General features: G+C 38.5%; 4 protein-coding genes and 1 non-coding gene across 6 annotated transcripts; 3 read left to right on the forward strand and 2 right to left on the reverse strand.

Moving 5' to 3' along the window:
• On the forward strand, window positions 407-3,022 carry LOC18784256 (putative glucose-6-phosphate 1-epimerase). Of its 2 annotated transcripts, XM_007215676.2 has the most exons (9): window positions 407-643; window positions 789-888; window positions 1,145-1,219; window positions 1,357-1,413; window positions 1,496-1,653; window positions 1,757-1,888; window positions 2,095-2,197; window positions 2,306-2,405; window positions 2,505-3,022. In XM_007215676.2, the coding sequence occupies exons 2-9, from the start codon at window positions 811-813 to the stop codon at window positions 2,720-2,722; spliced, it is 921 nt and encodes a 306-aa protein (XP_007215738.1). In that variant the 5' UTR covers window positions 407-643; window positions 789-810; the 3' UTR covers window positions 2,723-3,022. The 2 variants fall into 2 exon arrangements, with proteins under 2 accessions (XP_007215738.1, XP_020415173.1); XM_020559584.1 differs by lacking the exon at window positions 407-643 and having other exon boundaries at window positions 657-888.
• LOC18782407 (fatty-acid-binding protein 1) lies at window positions 3,121-4,755 on the reverse strand. Its single transcript, XM_007216702.2, has 5 exons — window positions 4,707-4,755; window positions 3,908-4,138; window positions 3,588-3,831; window positions 3,398-3,489; window positions 3,121-3,301 (listed from the first exon to the last, which is right to left on the reverse strand). The coding sequence occupies exons 1-5, from the start codon at window positions 4,753-4,755 to the stop codon at window positions 3,168-3,170; spliced, it is 750 nt and encodes a 249-aa protein (XP_007216764.2). The 3' UTR covers window positions 3,121-3,167.
• Window positions 5,742-8,372, forward strand: LOC18783408 (ribosomal RNA-processing protein 8). Its single transcript, XM_007215764.2, has 9 exons — window positions 5,742-6,055; window positions 6,187-6,248; window positions 6,624-6,675; window positions 6,836-6,950; window positions 7,083-7,177; window positions 7,379-7,485; window positions 7,573-7,687; window positions 7,763-7,807; window positions 7,924-8,372. The coding sequence occupies exons 1-9, from the start codon at window positions 5,843-5,845 to the stop codon at window positions 7,993-7,995; spliced, it is 876 nt and encodes a 291-aa protein (XP_007215826.2). The 5' UTR covers window positions 5,742-5,842; the 3' UTR covers window positions 7,996-8,372.
• LOC18782488 (serine/threonine-protein kinase HT1) lies at window positions 9,136-12,836 on the forward strand. The gene is made up of 6 exons (XM_007215555.2): window positions 9,136-10,091; window positions 10,735-10,867; window positions 10,955-11,150; window positions 11,559-11,683; window positions 11,794-11,952; window positions 12,026-12,836. The coding sequence occupies exons 1-6, from the start codon at window positions 9,961-9,963 to the stop codon at window positions 12,338-12,340; spliced, it is 1,059 nt and encodes a 352-aa protein (XP_007215617.1). The 5' UTR covers window positions 9,136-9,960; the 3' UTR covers window positions 12,341-12,836.
• On the reverse strand, window positions 12,954-13,025 carry TRNAD-GUC. Its single transcript has one exon. It is a non-coding gene; the product is annotated as a tRNA-Asp (tRNA).

Here is a 13,329-nt window from a genome sequence, read left to right on the forward strand (position 1 = left end):
TCCTTTTTTTTGTCCTTGCCTACTCGAGCATGCGTCAACCCAAACCGACCTATGAAATACCCTATTAAATCACACCTGTACATATTTGTTTTGTCACAGCTTAATAATATAATGCTCCACCTGGCAGTGCCACGCGTTAAAATAATACACAAAACAAGTAAGAAAATATCAGAACCCCAAAAGTGATTTGCCTTCCTAATAAGTGGTTTGGTCCTAATAATGCTCCTCTTCCTAACTTTGGCAACCAAAAAAACTAATGCATATAGTTTTTCAACAAAAACAAAAACTTTACGGTACGTGGCAGAATAGAGAGTGAAGGTGCACGCGAAGAATCTGTAGTGCGAAACACACGAGTACTGCGAAAAAACTGAAAGAGATGGAAGGAAGGACCAGACACCAAAGCATCCGATGATAAAGAGCGAAGCACACTTGGTTTTCTTTGTTTGGATATCCTTCTCTTCACTGTCTCTCTTTCTCTTTCTCTTTCCCTCGGATATAAAATCATTCATTTTATTATATCGTATCTATGGCCATGTGACATTGCAGCAAAGATTTTCTACGAACCCAACAAACAGTTGGGCTTACTTCTTCTTCTGCTTCAAACTCAGAAGCCGATAACATTCCATATAAAATAGCAATCAACGTAAGCTAACCCATCTCTTGTTACGCTTGTTCATTCTGGTTCTTTATTGTTTTTCTTGGAAAGATTTTGTCTTTCTTACATTGTTCTCTGTTCTGGTTGTCAAAGACTAATCTTGATGTATCCTTTTATTTTGGGTTTCTGTAAGAGAGAGGTTTAGGCTTAGAACGATGCCGTTGAATTTAGTACATGATGGTAATGGATTTTCCCGAATCATACTCACGGAGCCAACTGGGTCTTCAGCAGAGGTTGGTTGGTTTCAATCAATTATTATGTTCTCTTTGCTTTGCTGCCCCTGCACTCGTAATTTTCCTTGTTCATGTTGGCGGATTATAGATTTGATAGCCTAAAGTTGAAATTTTTATCATTGTTCCATGATATAGATGTAAAAGGGGTGTCAAATTAATGAACAAGAGTATTTTAATTGGGGTGTCTATCAGATATTCTCAGTTTTCTTCTCTGCAAAGTGTGGTGACCAACTGTTTGATATCGAATGGTTTGCAGGTGCTTCTGTACGGTGGGCAGGTTGTTTCGTGGAAGAACGAAAGACGAGAAGAACTGCTCTTTATGAGTAGCAAGGTATACAAACAACTCAAAATTTCCTCACAAATATGTTTGTTTGAGACTGTTTCAATTTAAGGACTAAAGTAGCCCTTGTAAAAGTTAATTTCATAGCCAAAGCAACAACTCTAACCATTCCTTTTGTTCCTGTGCAGGCTATTTGGAAACCAACTAAAGCCATCAGGGGAGGCATACCTGTCTGCTTTCCACAGGTTGGACAGTGAGAAACTACTACAAGCATGTTAAGATTCTGTTCTTGTTCTGATTGAGCATTCTGTATACTGCTTCTTGCAGTTTGGAAATCTTGGTTCACTGGAGCAGCACGGATTCGCAAGGAACAGATTGTGGTCACTAGATAATGACCCCTCACCTTTGCCTCCAACTAACAATCAGTCATCAGTGGATTTGATCTTGAAGTCTGCTGAAGAGGATCTGAAGACCTGGCCACGTAGGTATGCTCTCAGAACCCTGATCATTTAATTAGATATGATTTACGCAGAAGTGCATCATCACTTCTCTAATCATGTGAATCCTTTTTCTGGTGGATTGTTTAAGCTTTGAGTTGCGGCTTCGTATTTCTCTCAGTGCTGGCAAGCTCACTTTGATTCCCCGTGTTAGAAATACGGATAGCAAGGCGTTCTCCTTTACCTTTGCCCTGAGTAACTACTTGTCTGTATCAGATATCAGGTGAGCCTTGTAAAAATAGAAGTTATTGTTTAACTACCTTTGTAGGTCTAAGATTGAATTTTGCAAGGTTCCTCAAAGTACTGTTCATGTTATCAAAAACATACTTGTATGTTGAGTCTGTATTTTATTTTTATTAGTAGCTGAGCTTGGAAGAAATTGCATGTTATGCTTTTCAGAGAGGTTGCATGATGCTGTTTAATTTGCAGTGAAGTGCGTGTTGAGGGCTTGGAGACACTTGATTATTTCGACAATCTGGCGCGTAGAGAAAGGTTCACGGAGCAGGCAGATGCTATTACCTTTGATGGCGAGGTTCCTCTATTTTCTTTTGTTTTAATTATAAAAGCAGCATATTTATGAATTGGTGGCAACTCAATAAGTTATGTGTTTCTGTTTTCTCAATTTTTTGTTCCTCTTCAGGTCAACAGAGTGTATTTGGACACCCCAACTAAGATAGCCATGATAGACCATGAGAAGAAGAGAACGTTTGTTCTGCGGAAGGATGGCATGCCAGATGCAGGTTCTTATGATCTTTGATTATTGTTATAAATTATTACTTTTCCGTTTTGTTGAAATGATAGTTTCTCACTTTTATGCTGGAAAATCGTGTGATTTGCAGTTGTCTGGAACCCTTGGGACAAAAAGACCAAGACTGTCCCTGATTTGGGGGTTGAGGACTACAAAACCATGTTATGTGTAGATTCTGCAGCCATCGAAACCCCAATTGTGTTGAAGCCTTTCGAAGAGTGGAAAGGCCGTCAAGAACTCTCTACTGTTTCATCAAGCTATTGCAGTGGGCAGTTGGATCCTCGCAAGGTGCTTCATGGCTTTCACTAACCAATTATGTGGAGTAAATGGAGGTCTTATTGTAATTTATGTAAGTGAACATCCTCTTGGTTTGTTCATGTATTATCCTTGTTGATGTACTTTAGGTTTTCTTGGAGCAAGACAGAACTAGCTGCATGTAAAATGTGAGAATATCATTGCAGGGTCTCATTGTCACAAATTGGCAACAGGAATTTTTTCCTTTATGTTGCCGCTGGTGGTAAAGAATATGTGATTTGTATTAAAATGTTGCCAAGCGAATGAGATTCATGGTGCCGTAGTTTCTTTTTATTTCATTTATCTTTATTTTCCTCTCCAGGAACCATAAACAAAAACAAGAGGAATATGAACTCAAAACACTTTAGTTCTATGAAAGAAATAAGAAACATTCTCTTTGCTTCCCTTATTGAGTAATTTCTCAGTCACTAGGTGGTAGAATCTTATATGTTTTTGGTGCTTAGAAGAGTGAAGGCAGGGACATTCCGAACTTCTCCTGGGTATCCTTGTCCAAGGGATCGTCTCCCAGATACATGTTCACATAGGCCCTGCACAAGAGTTCACTCTCAACCTTGCTGACCACCTCACCAATCACTGCACCCAAAAGCACGCAGCTTTTTGTTAATGTTGTGTTCTTCTCAAGTGTGTTGATAACAATTTAAATACATATCAGTGTCTTTGAATTATCACCTTTGGTTTGGAGAATGTTTCCCGGAAGCCGAGAAATCTCAATCACAGAACCAGAGGTTAGCTTAATGTCATCTGATGCTTGTCCCATTACCCTATGAGCAACGGATTAAAACAGAGTTTGAGATAGCATTTACTGGTACCTGAGTAGTGGAAATGTAAATGTAGTGATAAGTAAGGGTTAGTACTCTACTTATTTGCGAGTGCCTCGTTCTTCTTGCCACCAGTAAGTTTCTTGATTGATGCTCCAAGACCTTCATCAAAATTCTTTCTTACCATGTTCATGGTGAGGCTGGAAAATACGATCACTAACCTGACCATCATCTCGGCATCACTGTCAATCACCAACTGATACATATCCTTCGTGGGTTTTGCTGGGGCCTTCCCAATTTTCAACTTGAGAAGTTCTCTCAGCTTCTCATTGTCTGCATAAATCCCTGCAAATTGGAGAATGGAAATGGAGAGTACATTTTGAATTGGAGCTATGTAAGTCTTTGAATTAAGAAATCATACCGAATCCATAAATCTTGATGCCTATGCCAAGCATGGATTTCTTCCTCAGACCAACACAACCCAACTGTTTCCCATCATCCAGTTTAAATGGAAAGGAGACCCCAGTCTTGGGTTCAATCTCAACTGCCACCTCCTCCTTTTTTGCCTCCTCCTCCTGTCCGGTTCTCAGCCTTGGCAGTGACACCCCCAAGACCAACAATAGCTGCCATTCTTCAACTGAATGAGTTGTACCTTGCACAAGAAGAAACTAAGAAGAGAGGGAGTTTCTTGGTTTTGCAAATTTGTAGTGAATGTAGTCAGTACTCAGTAGGGCTGGCTTTATATAGCAAGTAACTGATAGTGTTGGAAAATCCCTCCTTAATGGAGGAAGGCTCATTGTTGGTAGTTGGTTAAATGGAGAATTAAAGGGCTTCATTTAATGCTTAAATCGTCATGGGAAAAATTTATTGCAGGTGGTTGTTTGCTGGCAAGCGTATTTTGGTTCTTCTAGGCGTGTTTTTAATTTCAGTCCGCTCAAATGAGCAAGGGTGCCATGCATATAAAGAGCTGTTTTGGCTTATTTTGAGGTAATGAAGAATTGTTCCCCCATCAGATTGAGCTTTGCAGCTGCTGTTTTGGCATAGCAGAACTACGATAAATTTGTCTGTCTGTCATGATCTGCTTGTTTACTTATTGCTAATTGGTTGATCTTTTATTTTCTGCGCTCCCATTCCCATGTCCCAACATTTTTATTTTATTTTTAAAGGCATTGAATTTTAGTTCTATATCTCATTGCCTTGCGTTGGTTTTAACAACAGACAAATTGGACCAATCAGCCAACGTTTAACCATGGAGGCTGGAACTTCCATTTTGAATCGTCTCCTTTTTGGTAATTCTCCTTTTCAATTCTTCTCTCGCGCACCCGCAACAATTTGCAATGATCCAATTATTGATACTTATTTTGACACGTGGGCTATACAAATAGTATAGTTGTGCGGCTATACGCAGTTTTTTCTTTTTTAAAAAAAAATTGTATAGCCGGGTGGCTATAGTCGGTTTTAGTAATGATTCTAAAAATAGTATAGCCGTGCGGCTATACCTATTTTGACACGTGGCGCGTACTTTTATAATAGTACAGCCGCGCGGCTATACTCGGTTTTTTATTTTATAGTATGCCGCTCTTCTCTCGTGCACCCCCAAGAATTTGCAATGATCCAATTATTGATACTTATTTTGACACGTGGGCTATACAAATAGTATAGCTGTGCGGCTATATGCAGTTTTTTCTTTTTCAAAAAAAAAATTGTATAGCCAGGTGGTTATAGTATAGCCGTGCGGCTATACCTATTTTGACACGTGGCGCGTACTTTTATTAAATAGTACAGCCGCGCGGCTATACTCGGTTTTTTATTTTATAGTATGCCGCTCGGCTATACTATTTTGACACGTGGCCGCCCAAACGCTGTGGATTCTCTTTTTTTAAGTATAGCCGGACGGCTATACTTCCTTTTTTTTTAAAACCAGTATAGCCGGTCGGTAAGACTCGATTTTATTAATGATTCCTAAAAATAGTATAGCCGCCCGGCTACACCTATTTTGACACGTGGGCGCCGTATCGCTAGTAGAGTCCTTTTTTAAATTATAAATAGTATAGCCGCGCGGCTATACCCGTTTTGTTTTGTTTTTTTGTCTAATATCTTGGGATTGGCTGGATGAGATTGATGGAGAATCGGAACTCGGCTTTCTAATTCGGCCGGGCCTGTGACTGCCTTCACCTGATTTTGTAGGCCCATTAAACACAGGCCTTTTTCTTTTTTGGTCAGAAAACACAGGCCTTGACTTGTTGAATCTTCCTTTATGAGCCCAGAAGAAAGCGCGAAAGCATAATTTGCAGAAGGGTTTTTGCGAAAGAAGGAGAAGAAACGAGGAAGAAGAGTTTGAGGCGCAACAGAAGCAATGAATGATAAGGAATCAAGCAAAAAGCGGAAAAGGGCGAGGCGTCGCGACAGAGCTCAAAATGAAAAGCTTAAGCTTTCTAGCGAAAAGGAAAGTGCTTCCGCCGCAGAAAGAATCGATGAAGACGAAGAAGAAAGTACAAAAACTTCTGCTTCTGCTAAGCGCATAAAATCGCAGGGACAGCTCTCAAATTCCTCTAGCTTTCTCGCTAAGGTCTGTATCTTTACTAAAAGGAATTAAATTGTGAAAATAATTTTTATTATGTGTTTTATATTCTATTTAGTTTCTTTGATGTTAATGGGAAATGATAAATTATTGAGTGGAGTGGTGGGTTTGGTATGCAGATGAAAGCGAAGCTGTCAGGAGGGCATTTCAGGATGATCAACGAGAAGCTCTACACTTGCACGTAAATTAATACTCACTACTCCCTACTTGTCTGGTCCTTTTTATCTTTAGAATTCTGATTTGAAGCCTTGTCTACTGAACCCAAATAGTTGCTTAGCTCAGTTTAGTAGATGTCTCATCGTTCATTATGATTTCTAACTTTTATAACCATTGTCATTGTTTTTCAGCAAATTAACGAAACATAAGGCTGTGATTAGATTGTCAAATGCTATCGAAATTCACATTGATTGTGTGTGTATATAAATATATTTTCTAGTGTATCCCACATTTCTTAGATCAATGAATGTTTGGCTTAATTCCATATATGAAAAAATTTCACTTTTGCAGACTTCAATATAATTTGAACAAAACATGATGTTATTTTCCCTATTTTTAGTGGAAAAGAGGCGCTTGAGTATTTCAATGACGATCCAACATTGTTTGATACAGTAAGATTTCTTCTAAATAAAGAACTCATTTTGAGCTTCTGTCTTCCTTCTGGGTTTTATACTTTTATTTTCAACCACAACATTTACTGTGCATTCTCTCATATATGGGATGATGAAGTTTGCCTAAAGATTTCACGTACTTATCTACTTAATTGGCCAGTACCATTCAGGATATCAAGAGCAAATGTCACATTGGCCTGAGCTTCCAGTTAATATAATCATAAAATGGCTAAAAGATCACAGTCCTTCTCTGGTCGTGGCTGATTTTGGATGTGGTGAGAGTTTAATTGGCTCTATTTTCACTGTTACAGTGAAGTTTACTGATTGTTTATTTAGTGTCACATGTCAACTCTTTGTAGACATTCATTTGGTGGCTACATTTTGTAATTTTTTACGTTGTATTCCAGGGGATGCACGCCTTGCAAAAAATGTGAAGAATAAAGTCTTCTCCTTTGATCTCATCTCCAAGGATCCTTCAGTAATTTCCTGTGACATGTCAAATGTATGTGCTTTCTTTTGAGCTTTAAGTTGAGTGATACGTTTTATTTTTTTTTTAAATATACTTTTGCATTAATTATAAAAGGTTTTCTGGCTCCTAAACTATTTTCAGATGACAGTATTTCTAGGGTCAAAACAACCAAGCTGCGTTTTTTAAATATCTAAGTGGAATTATGGTTTAAACTTATCCATCAATTACTTGCAGACTCCGCTTGGCTCTTCATCTGTAGATGTTGCTGTCTTCTGCCTTTCATTGATGGGGACTAATTTCCCAAGTTACCTCCGTGAAGCGCACAGAATTCTTAAGCCAAGGTCTGCTGCACACTATATTCTTTTGAAATTTTTTGATTCTCTTGTTCTACTGATATTCTGGCCCAACTGATTGGTTGTTTTCCATAGTGGTTGGCTTTTGATAGCAGAAGTGAAGAGCAGATTTGATTCAACAACTGGAGGAGCTGACCCAAAGACATTTACAAAAGCCGTCTGTGATCTAGGATTTACCTCTGTGTCAAAGGTATCCTTTTATGTTCCTCCCATTCGGATGGGTCAATAAATATTGTTTCTGCTAATCAATGTGTATTGTTTGCAGGATTTCTCAAACAAGATGTTTATATTGTTTTACTTCAAGAAAAAGGTTAGATTTTGGTAGAACAAATGAAGTCCTACAATTTGTACCTCAATTATATGTTTCTAAATAAGTCCCATAAGGTTGAATTTTTACTAGCCATCTATACATCTTTTCTTCTCTAGGAGGAGCAAAGTTCAAAGAAAAAGGAGGTTGAGTGGCCTGAGCTGAAACCTTGTTTATATAAGCGCCGCTGAGATGGAAGGCTATGTGTTTGTGTTAAGTCAGTTCATGGTCCTTGTTGCCTACTTTTTTGGTTGAAGATGAAGTTGTAAACCAGTTGGCATGTACTGTAGAATTTGATGATTCTTTTAGCCAGCTTTAGTTTCTAAGAGCTGATCAAGATACTGCTATTTGTTTGATTGTGTGTTTTTCCCTCTCAACAATTCTGTAATAGAGGTTACTACAAAACCTCTTTGAAGACGATGTCACATAGTCATGTATTTGCAACTCTCTGTCAACACTCAGCCGATACTTTCTCTCTGTTTCCTTGGTTTAAGATGTTCTGTTCCCTTGCTTTGTCCTTTTAAGATAAGATAATACAACCAAGCCAAATGCTTCCTATTTGCATTTAGGTAATTTGTTGTGATATGTGCTTTCATTTCTACATATCGCTTACAGGTCTATATGATGATGACAATGTTGAAAATAATATTTCAGTTTATTTTCTTGATTTTAAAAATATTAATATATATTTTTTGATTTCGGTTGTTTTATAAAAGCCGTGATGATGCCTTTATTGTATATCGATTTATATTGTTACACTGGGAGGAAAGAAACTCTGGATTTCAATTCTGGTTGCCAAGCGGGGGGAAGGTGGAGGGACAAACCACTGTGCTAATCCTACTCGACATTGTATATCGATTTTTTATTTGTTCAAGTTTCATCAACTTTTCATCGTAATAATGATGAAACGGAGAGCTCATAAAAATCTTTGATCTTGTGGCTGTGGCACCATACGATTCAATATGATAATATGATATGATTGTTGGGACCAAAAAATTCACGTCTATTGCCTCAACTTATTAACCCTAACTCTATCATATTGTCGTCTTCAAGTTTCAGAAACGCCAAAATAAGTATTACTCTCCAATAAGACATTGGTAAGCCTCAAATTATTGTGATGAGTTTTGGCTAGTAGCTACCGAAGGGTACTTTCTAGAAGCAGGTGTATTATTATATTGTATTATTTCCTAATCATTCTTAATCCTCAAATCAAATGGCATGCACACGAAAACCTTCATCAACTTTATTTACTTTACTTGCATGTTGACGATATATTAATCAATCAATGAATTAACATAATCTTCTTTTCTTCACTCGCATCTCTTTCATCTTGATTCATTCATAGTGTATAATTTATTATTATTATTATTATTATTTCTTTTTAAAAAGAAGAAAAAAAAAAGAGGAAGAAAAGGAAGCATACTATTCTCCTCCGACAGAGACATAAGTTTATCTCTGGATCGAGAAGACAGGACGGTAAATTCCATACGCGGAGAAGACTAATAAATTAATCTCAACCCTACTTACCTGCCATCCATCCAACATCACCTTCTTCACCAAACTTCCAAATCTCAACCCCAACCTCAACCTGGGTCTTTCAGTTTCAGCCCTTCTCTCCTCTGCTCTGCTCTAAGTCTATTTGCTTTGCTACTTTGCCATCCTTGTTTCTTTGCCAGTTTCCCAGTTCCCCAAAATAATAAATATAATCCTCTCTACTGACAGAGCTCCCATCAAACTTCATTTTTAAATTCTTGGTTGTTGGTGGGTGCCTCTGGGTTTTTATTCTTTGCCTCCCAAACAAAGGCAGGCATTAGATTTTGTTGGATTGGATCTACAAGCGTGATTTTGGGGATGTGTCTGTTTTCTGAAACCTGCTATTATGGCCTATCCCTACACAACAGAACCAAGCATGTCCTTTTATTATAGTTTTATCATCTAACTCTCTCTATCTTTCTCCCACTTCAATCACAGAAAGTATACTTATTTTAATACTTTTTGTTTTTGTTTTTTTTTTCCATTTTTAAGCTGACCAAAGCTTCCACCTTTACTTCAAATGTAGGAGACAAACAGAAAAAAAAGGGTATGCTTTGTTTTGGTTAGTCAGTATATGCAGCTAGTAGGTTCAGCTCTTGTTTTCAAGAATTTATAGAGAAAATATGGGATCTGGTAATGGGGTTTATTCAGTTGGGGATTTCAATTTGGATGCCAAGTGGCTGATCGATCCAAAGCTTCTTTTTGTTGGGCCGAGGATTGGGGAGGGCGCGCATGCCAAAGTGTACGAAGGAAAGTAAGTCAACCTCAGTACTACTAGTCTCTGTTTGTGTCTAGATTCTCATCTTTCAAGTTCAGCTCAGCCATTGATTATCTAGTATATGAATTTTCTTTTTGGTTCACATACACAAAGTTTAGATCCTGAGCAAATATAAAATGCAAAATTGATTGGAGTTCAAAAGTTATATGATACCTCATCCACCAGGTCCACCATCACCACTGAGTGCAATTGATCAGCATGCTCAGATTCATAAACCCAAATGTTTCTCCAATTCCCAAAGCTCAGTTCTACGGTTGTACCTCTTCTCACTTCTGTTTTGTGGGACGGGGGTTGGTGAGTGGGGATAGAACATAATTAAAGATCAAAACTTTGCATTCTCATCTTTCTTAATCCCAGCTTTAGTGTCCTGCAATTACGGGATATTTGTCGTGTTCGAAAAATCGGCCTAGGCGCTAGGCGGGAGGAAACCGCGACGATTTACCCCTAATCGTTAGGGGTAGGCGCCTAGGCGGGTCAGGTCCTTTTTTTTATATAGTTTTTTTTTTTCCTGGGCGCCGGTTAATGTATTGGATGTACAGCCGTTTTTTAGTGTTGAATTACAGTGATGATGTTTTGTTGTGATCTTAATCTGCTGGTTTGTTGTTGTTATTTGTTCCAGATATAAGAATCAAACTGTTGCTGTAAAAATTGTTCATAGAGGAGAAACTCCAGAGGAGATTGCCAAGAGAGAATCACGGTTTGCAAGGGAAGTGGCAATGCTGTCCAAAGTGCAGCACAAAAATTTAGTAAAGGTCGTCTAATTTTCAATAAGTACTTCTGCATGATAAATTGGCATATTTGCAATATCTGATGGGGCTTCTGTAATTGCGTATTACCAGTTCATTGGTGCCTGCAAAGAACCTGTCATGGTCATAGTGACTGAGCTTCTTCTGGGCGGGACTTTGCGCAAATACTTGTTCAGTATGCGGCCAAGGTGCTTGGACATATGCGTGGCAGTTGGGTTTGCACTTGATATTGCCCGTGCTATGGAATGCTTACACTCCCATGGAATCATTCACCGGGACCTGAAACCTGGTATATGGTTAGGTTCATTGTTTAACATAGTAGCTTTAACTGTAAGAAGGTTTAGTGAAGTCCATTGTGAGCATGTCTGAAGGATTTTATTTAGCATTAGGTAGCTGATAATTTGGTATTCAACATAATTGAAGACTTCTTGCTTGTGTACCAGAATTAACTTCAGGGTGATCAAAGCAATTGCTTTGTTTCTCCTAATTCTTATTTATTTGGCTTTTCCAACCTCCCTGGGTAAATTCTGACTTCCCAGGCACATAGGTAGTTGCGATGCAGCTAATGCTAATGCTTAAATGAGTGGATGGCCTTAGGGAAACGGATAGAGACATGTAACTATTGGCAGGGCAAAATTAATTCCTGAAAACTGTGTTTGTTCCACAATCTCAAACTTTTGTACTGTCCTTTTCCCAGAGAATTTGATCTTGACTGCAGACCATAAAACAGTTAAACTTGCGGATTTTGGCTTAGCAAGAGAAGAGTCGTTGACAGAGATGATGACCGCCGAAACTGGGACATATCGGTGGATGGCTCCTGAGGTACGGTATTTTATCATTTTAAAGTTCAAAATTTGTTTCTTATGTATGTGTGTTGCGAGTGTGTCATTTGTATCAGAAAACTAATTATCTCCCTTTCTATTTGGTGGTAGCTTTACAGCACAGTTACATTACGACATGGAGAGAAGAAGCATTACAATCATAAGGTGGATGCTTACAGCTTTGCAATTGTATTGTGGGAACTCATCCATAATAAGCTGCCTTTTGAAGGCATGTCGAATCTACAGGCGGCATATGCAGCTGCTTTTAAGGTAACAAAATCGCCTTATTCATAGCTTAGTGCTTCTTTGACATCATAATCTGAGGTTATACTTATTGTCTCAGAATGTGAGGCCCAGTGCTGAAAACCTTCCTGAGGATTTGGCTTTGATCGTAACTTCATGTTGGAAAGAGGATCCAAATGATCGGCCCAACTTTACCCAAATTATACAGATGCTGCTGCATTATCTTTCTACTATTTCAGCACCGGAACCTGCTATCCCCCAACGGATATTCAGATCTGAGAACGCTGTACTGCCGCCAGAATCACCTGGTACTAGTTCTTTGATGACTACGCACGATGACTCAGGTGAAACCCCTAAAATCGACGTGGAAGAGAAGCCTAAAGGTTTTTCCTTCTGCTTTAGCCAGTGTTATTGATCCTCTAAAGCCATAATCTTGGCTTCGGAGGTTTCCCATATTACTCTTAGGAAAGCTCAATAAAATCATGCCCTTAAATATTACTAAACTACTAGTCTTAGGGGGTAAGTTTGCCAAAGGAAGCTGCCTTGCCCTGCCATCTGATGTTAGTGTCAAATTGTTGGGATAGGCCTTGACTTTAGTTTGGTCTGAAGGAGATGAAATCAAAAGGAATTTAGAGTTCTGGAGTTGGGGCTGCTGTGATGTAGTGACATTGTAAAAAGAAGGGGTTCATCCAAAAGCCTTTGCTCCTATTCAAGAAATCTCTTTTTAGCATATCATAATCTCAATCTCTACGACCGTTGACATTCAAACTCTGTAACAAATAATGTATTTGTTGCCTTTTCTTTTTCTTAGCAGTCTAATAAAGTTGATTGTTTCTGGATGTATCTTCATGTTGAAATGATTGTGTGAGATATTTGTGTTGAAATGATTATGTGAGATCTTTGAGTTGAAATTTGTTTTGTTTTACACCTCTACAATTTGATATCATAATATCATCAGTCTTTTATGAAGGGCAATAGGCCAAGCGCTTTCCGTCAAAAAATAAAAATCTTACAAAAAAACGTAAGCGCGCCGTTGCCGGGGATCGAACCCGGGTCACCCGCGTGACAGGCGGGAATACTTACCACTATACTACAACGACATGTTGATGTTAGCGTTTTGTTAATAACATACATATTCGCATCAAGCGACTTACCACATAAACATTATTAAAACGAAGGAAAAGACAAAGAGTCACATCGAATGTAGTCCTTACAGGAAATAAGAAGAGGGGCAAAAGAGCCAATTCACAAAAGTCCCAAAACGTTTCCTTGTTTAGCTTGGGGAGCACGGTAGTCCTGTCATCATATCCGACACAAATTTACCATAATGGCACTTTACACGGTTTTCGAAGCTCCTGAAGCTGGTCATTTACTCGACAAATAACTCAGCTTCGTTGACCGAAC

This window comes from Prunus persica, chromosome G3 (genome assembly GCF_000346465.2).
Source record: "Prunus persica cultivar Lovell chromosome G3, Prunus_persica_NCBIv2, whole genome shotgun sequence".
In the NCBI taxonomy this organism is placed as follows: domain Eukaryota; kingdom Viridiplantae; phylum Streptophyta; class Magnoliopsida; order Rosales; family Rosaceae; genus Prunus; species Prunus persica.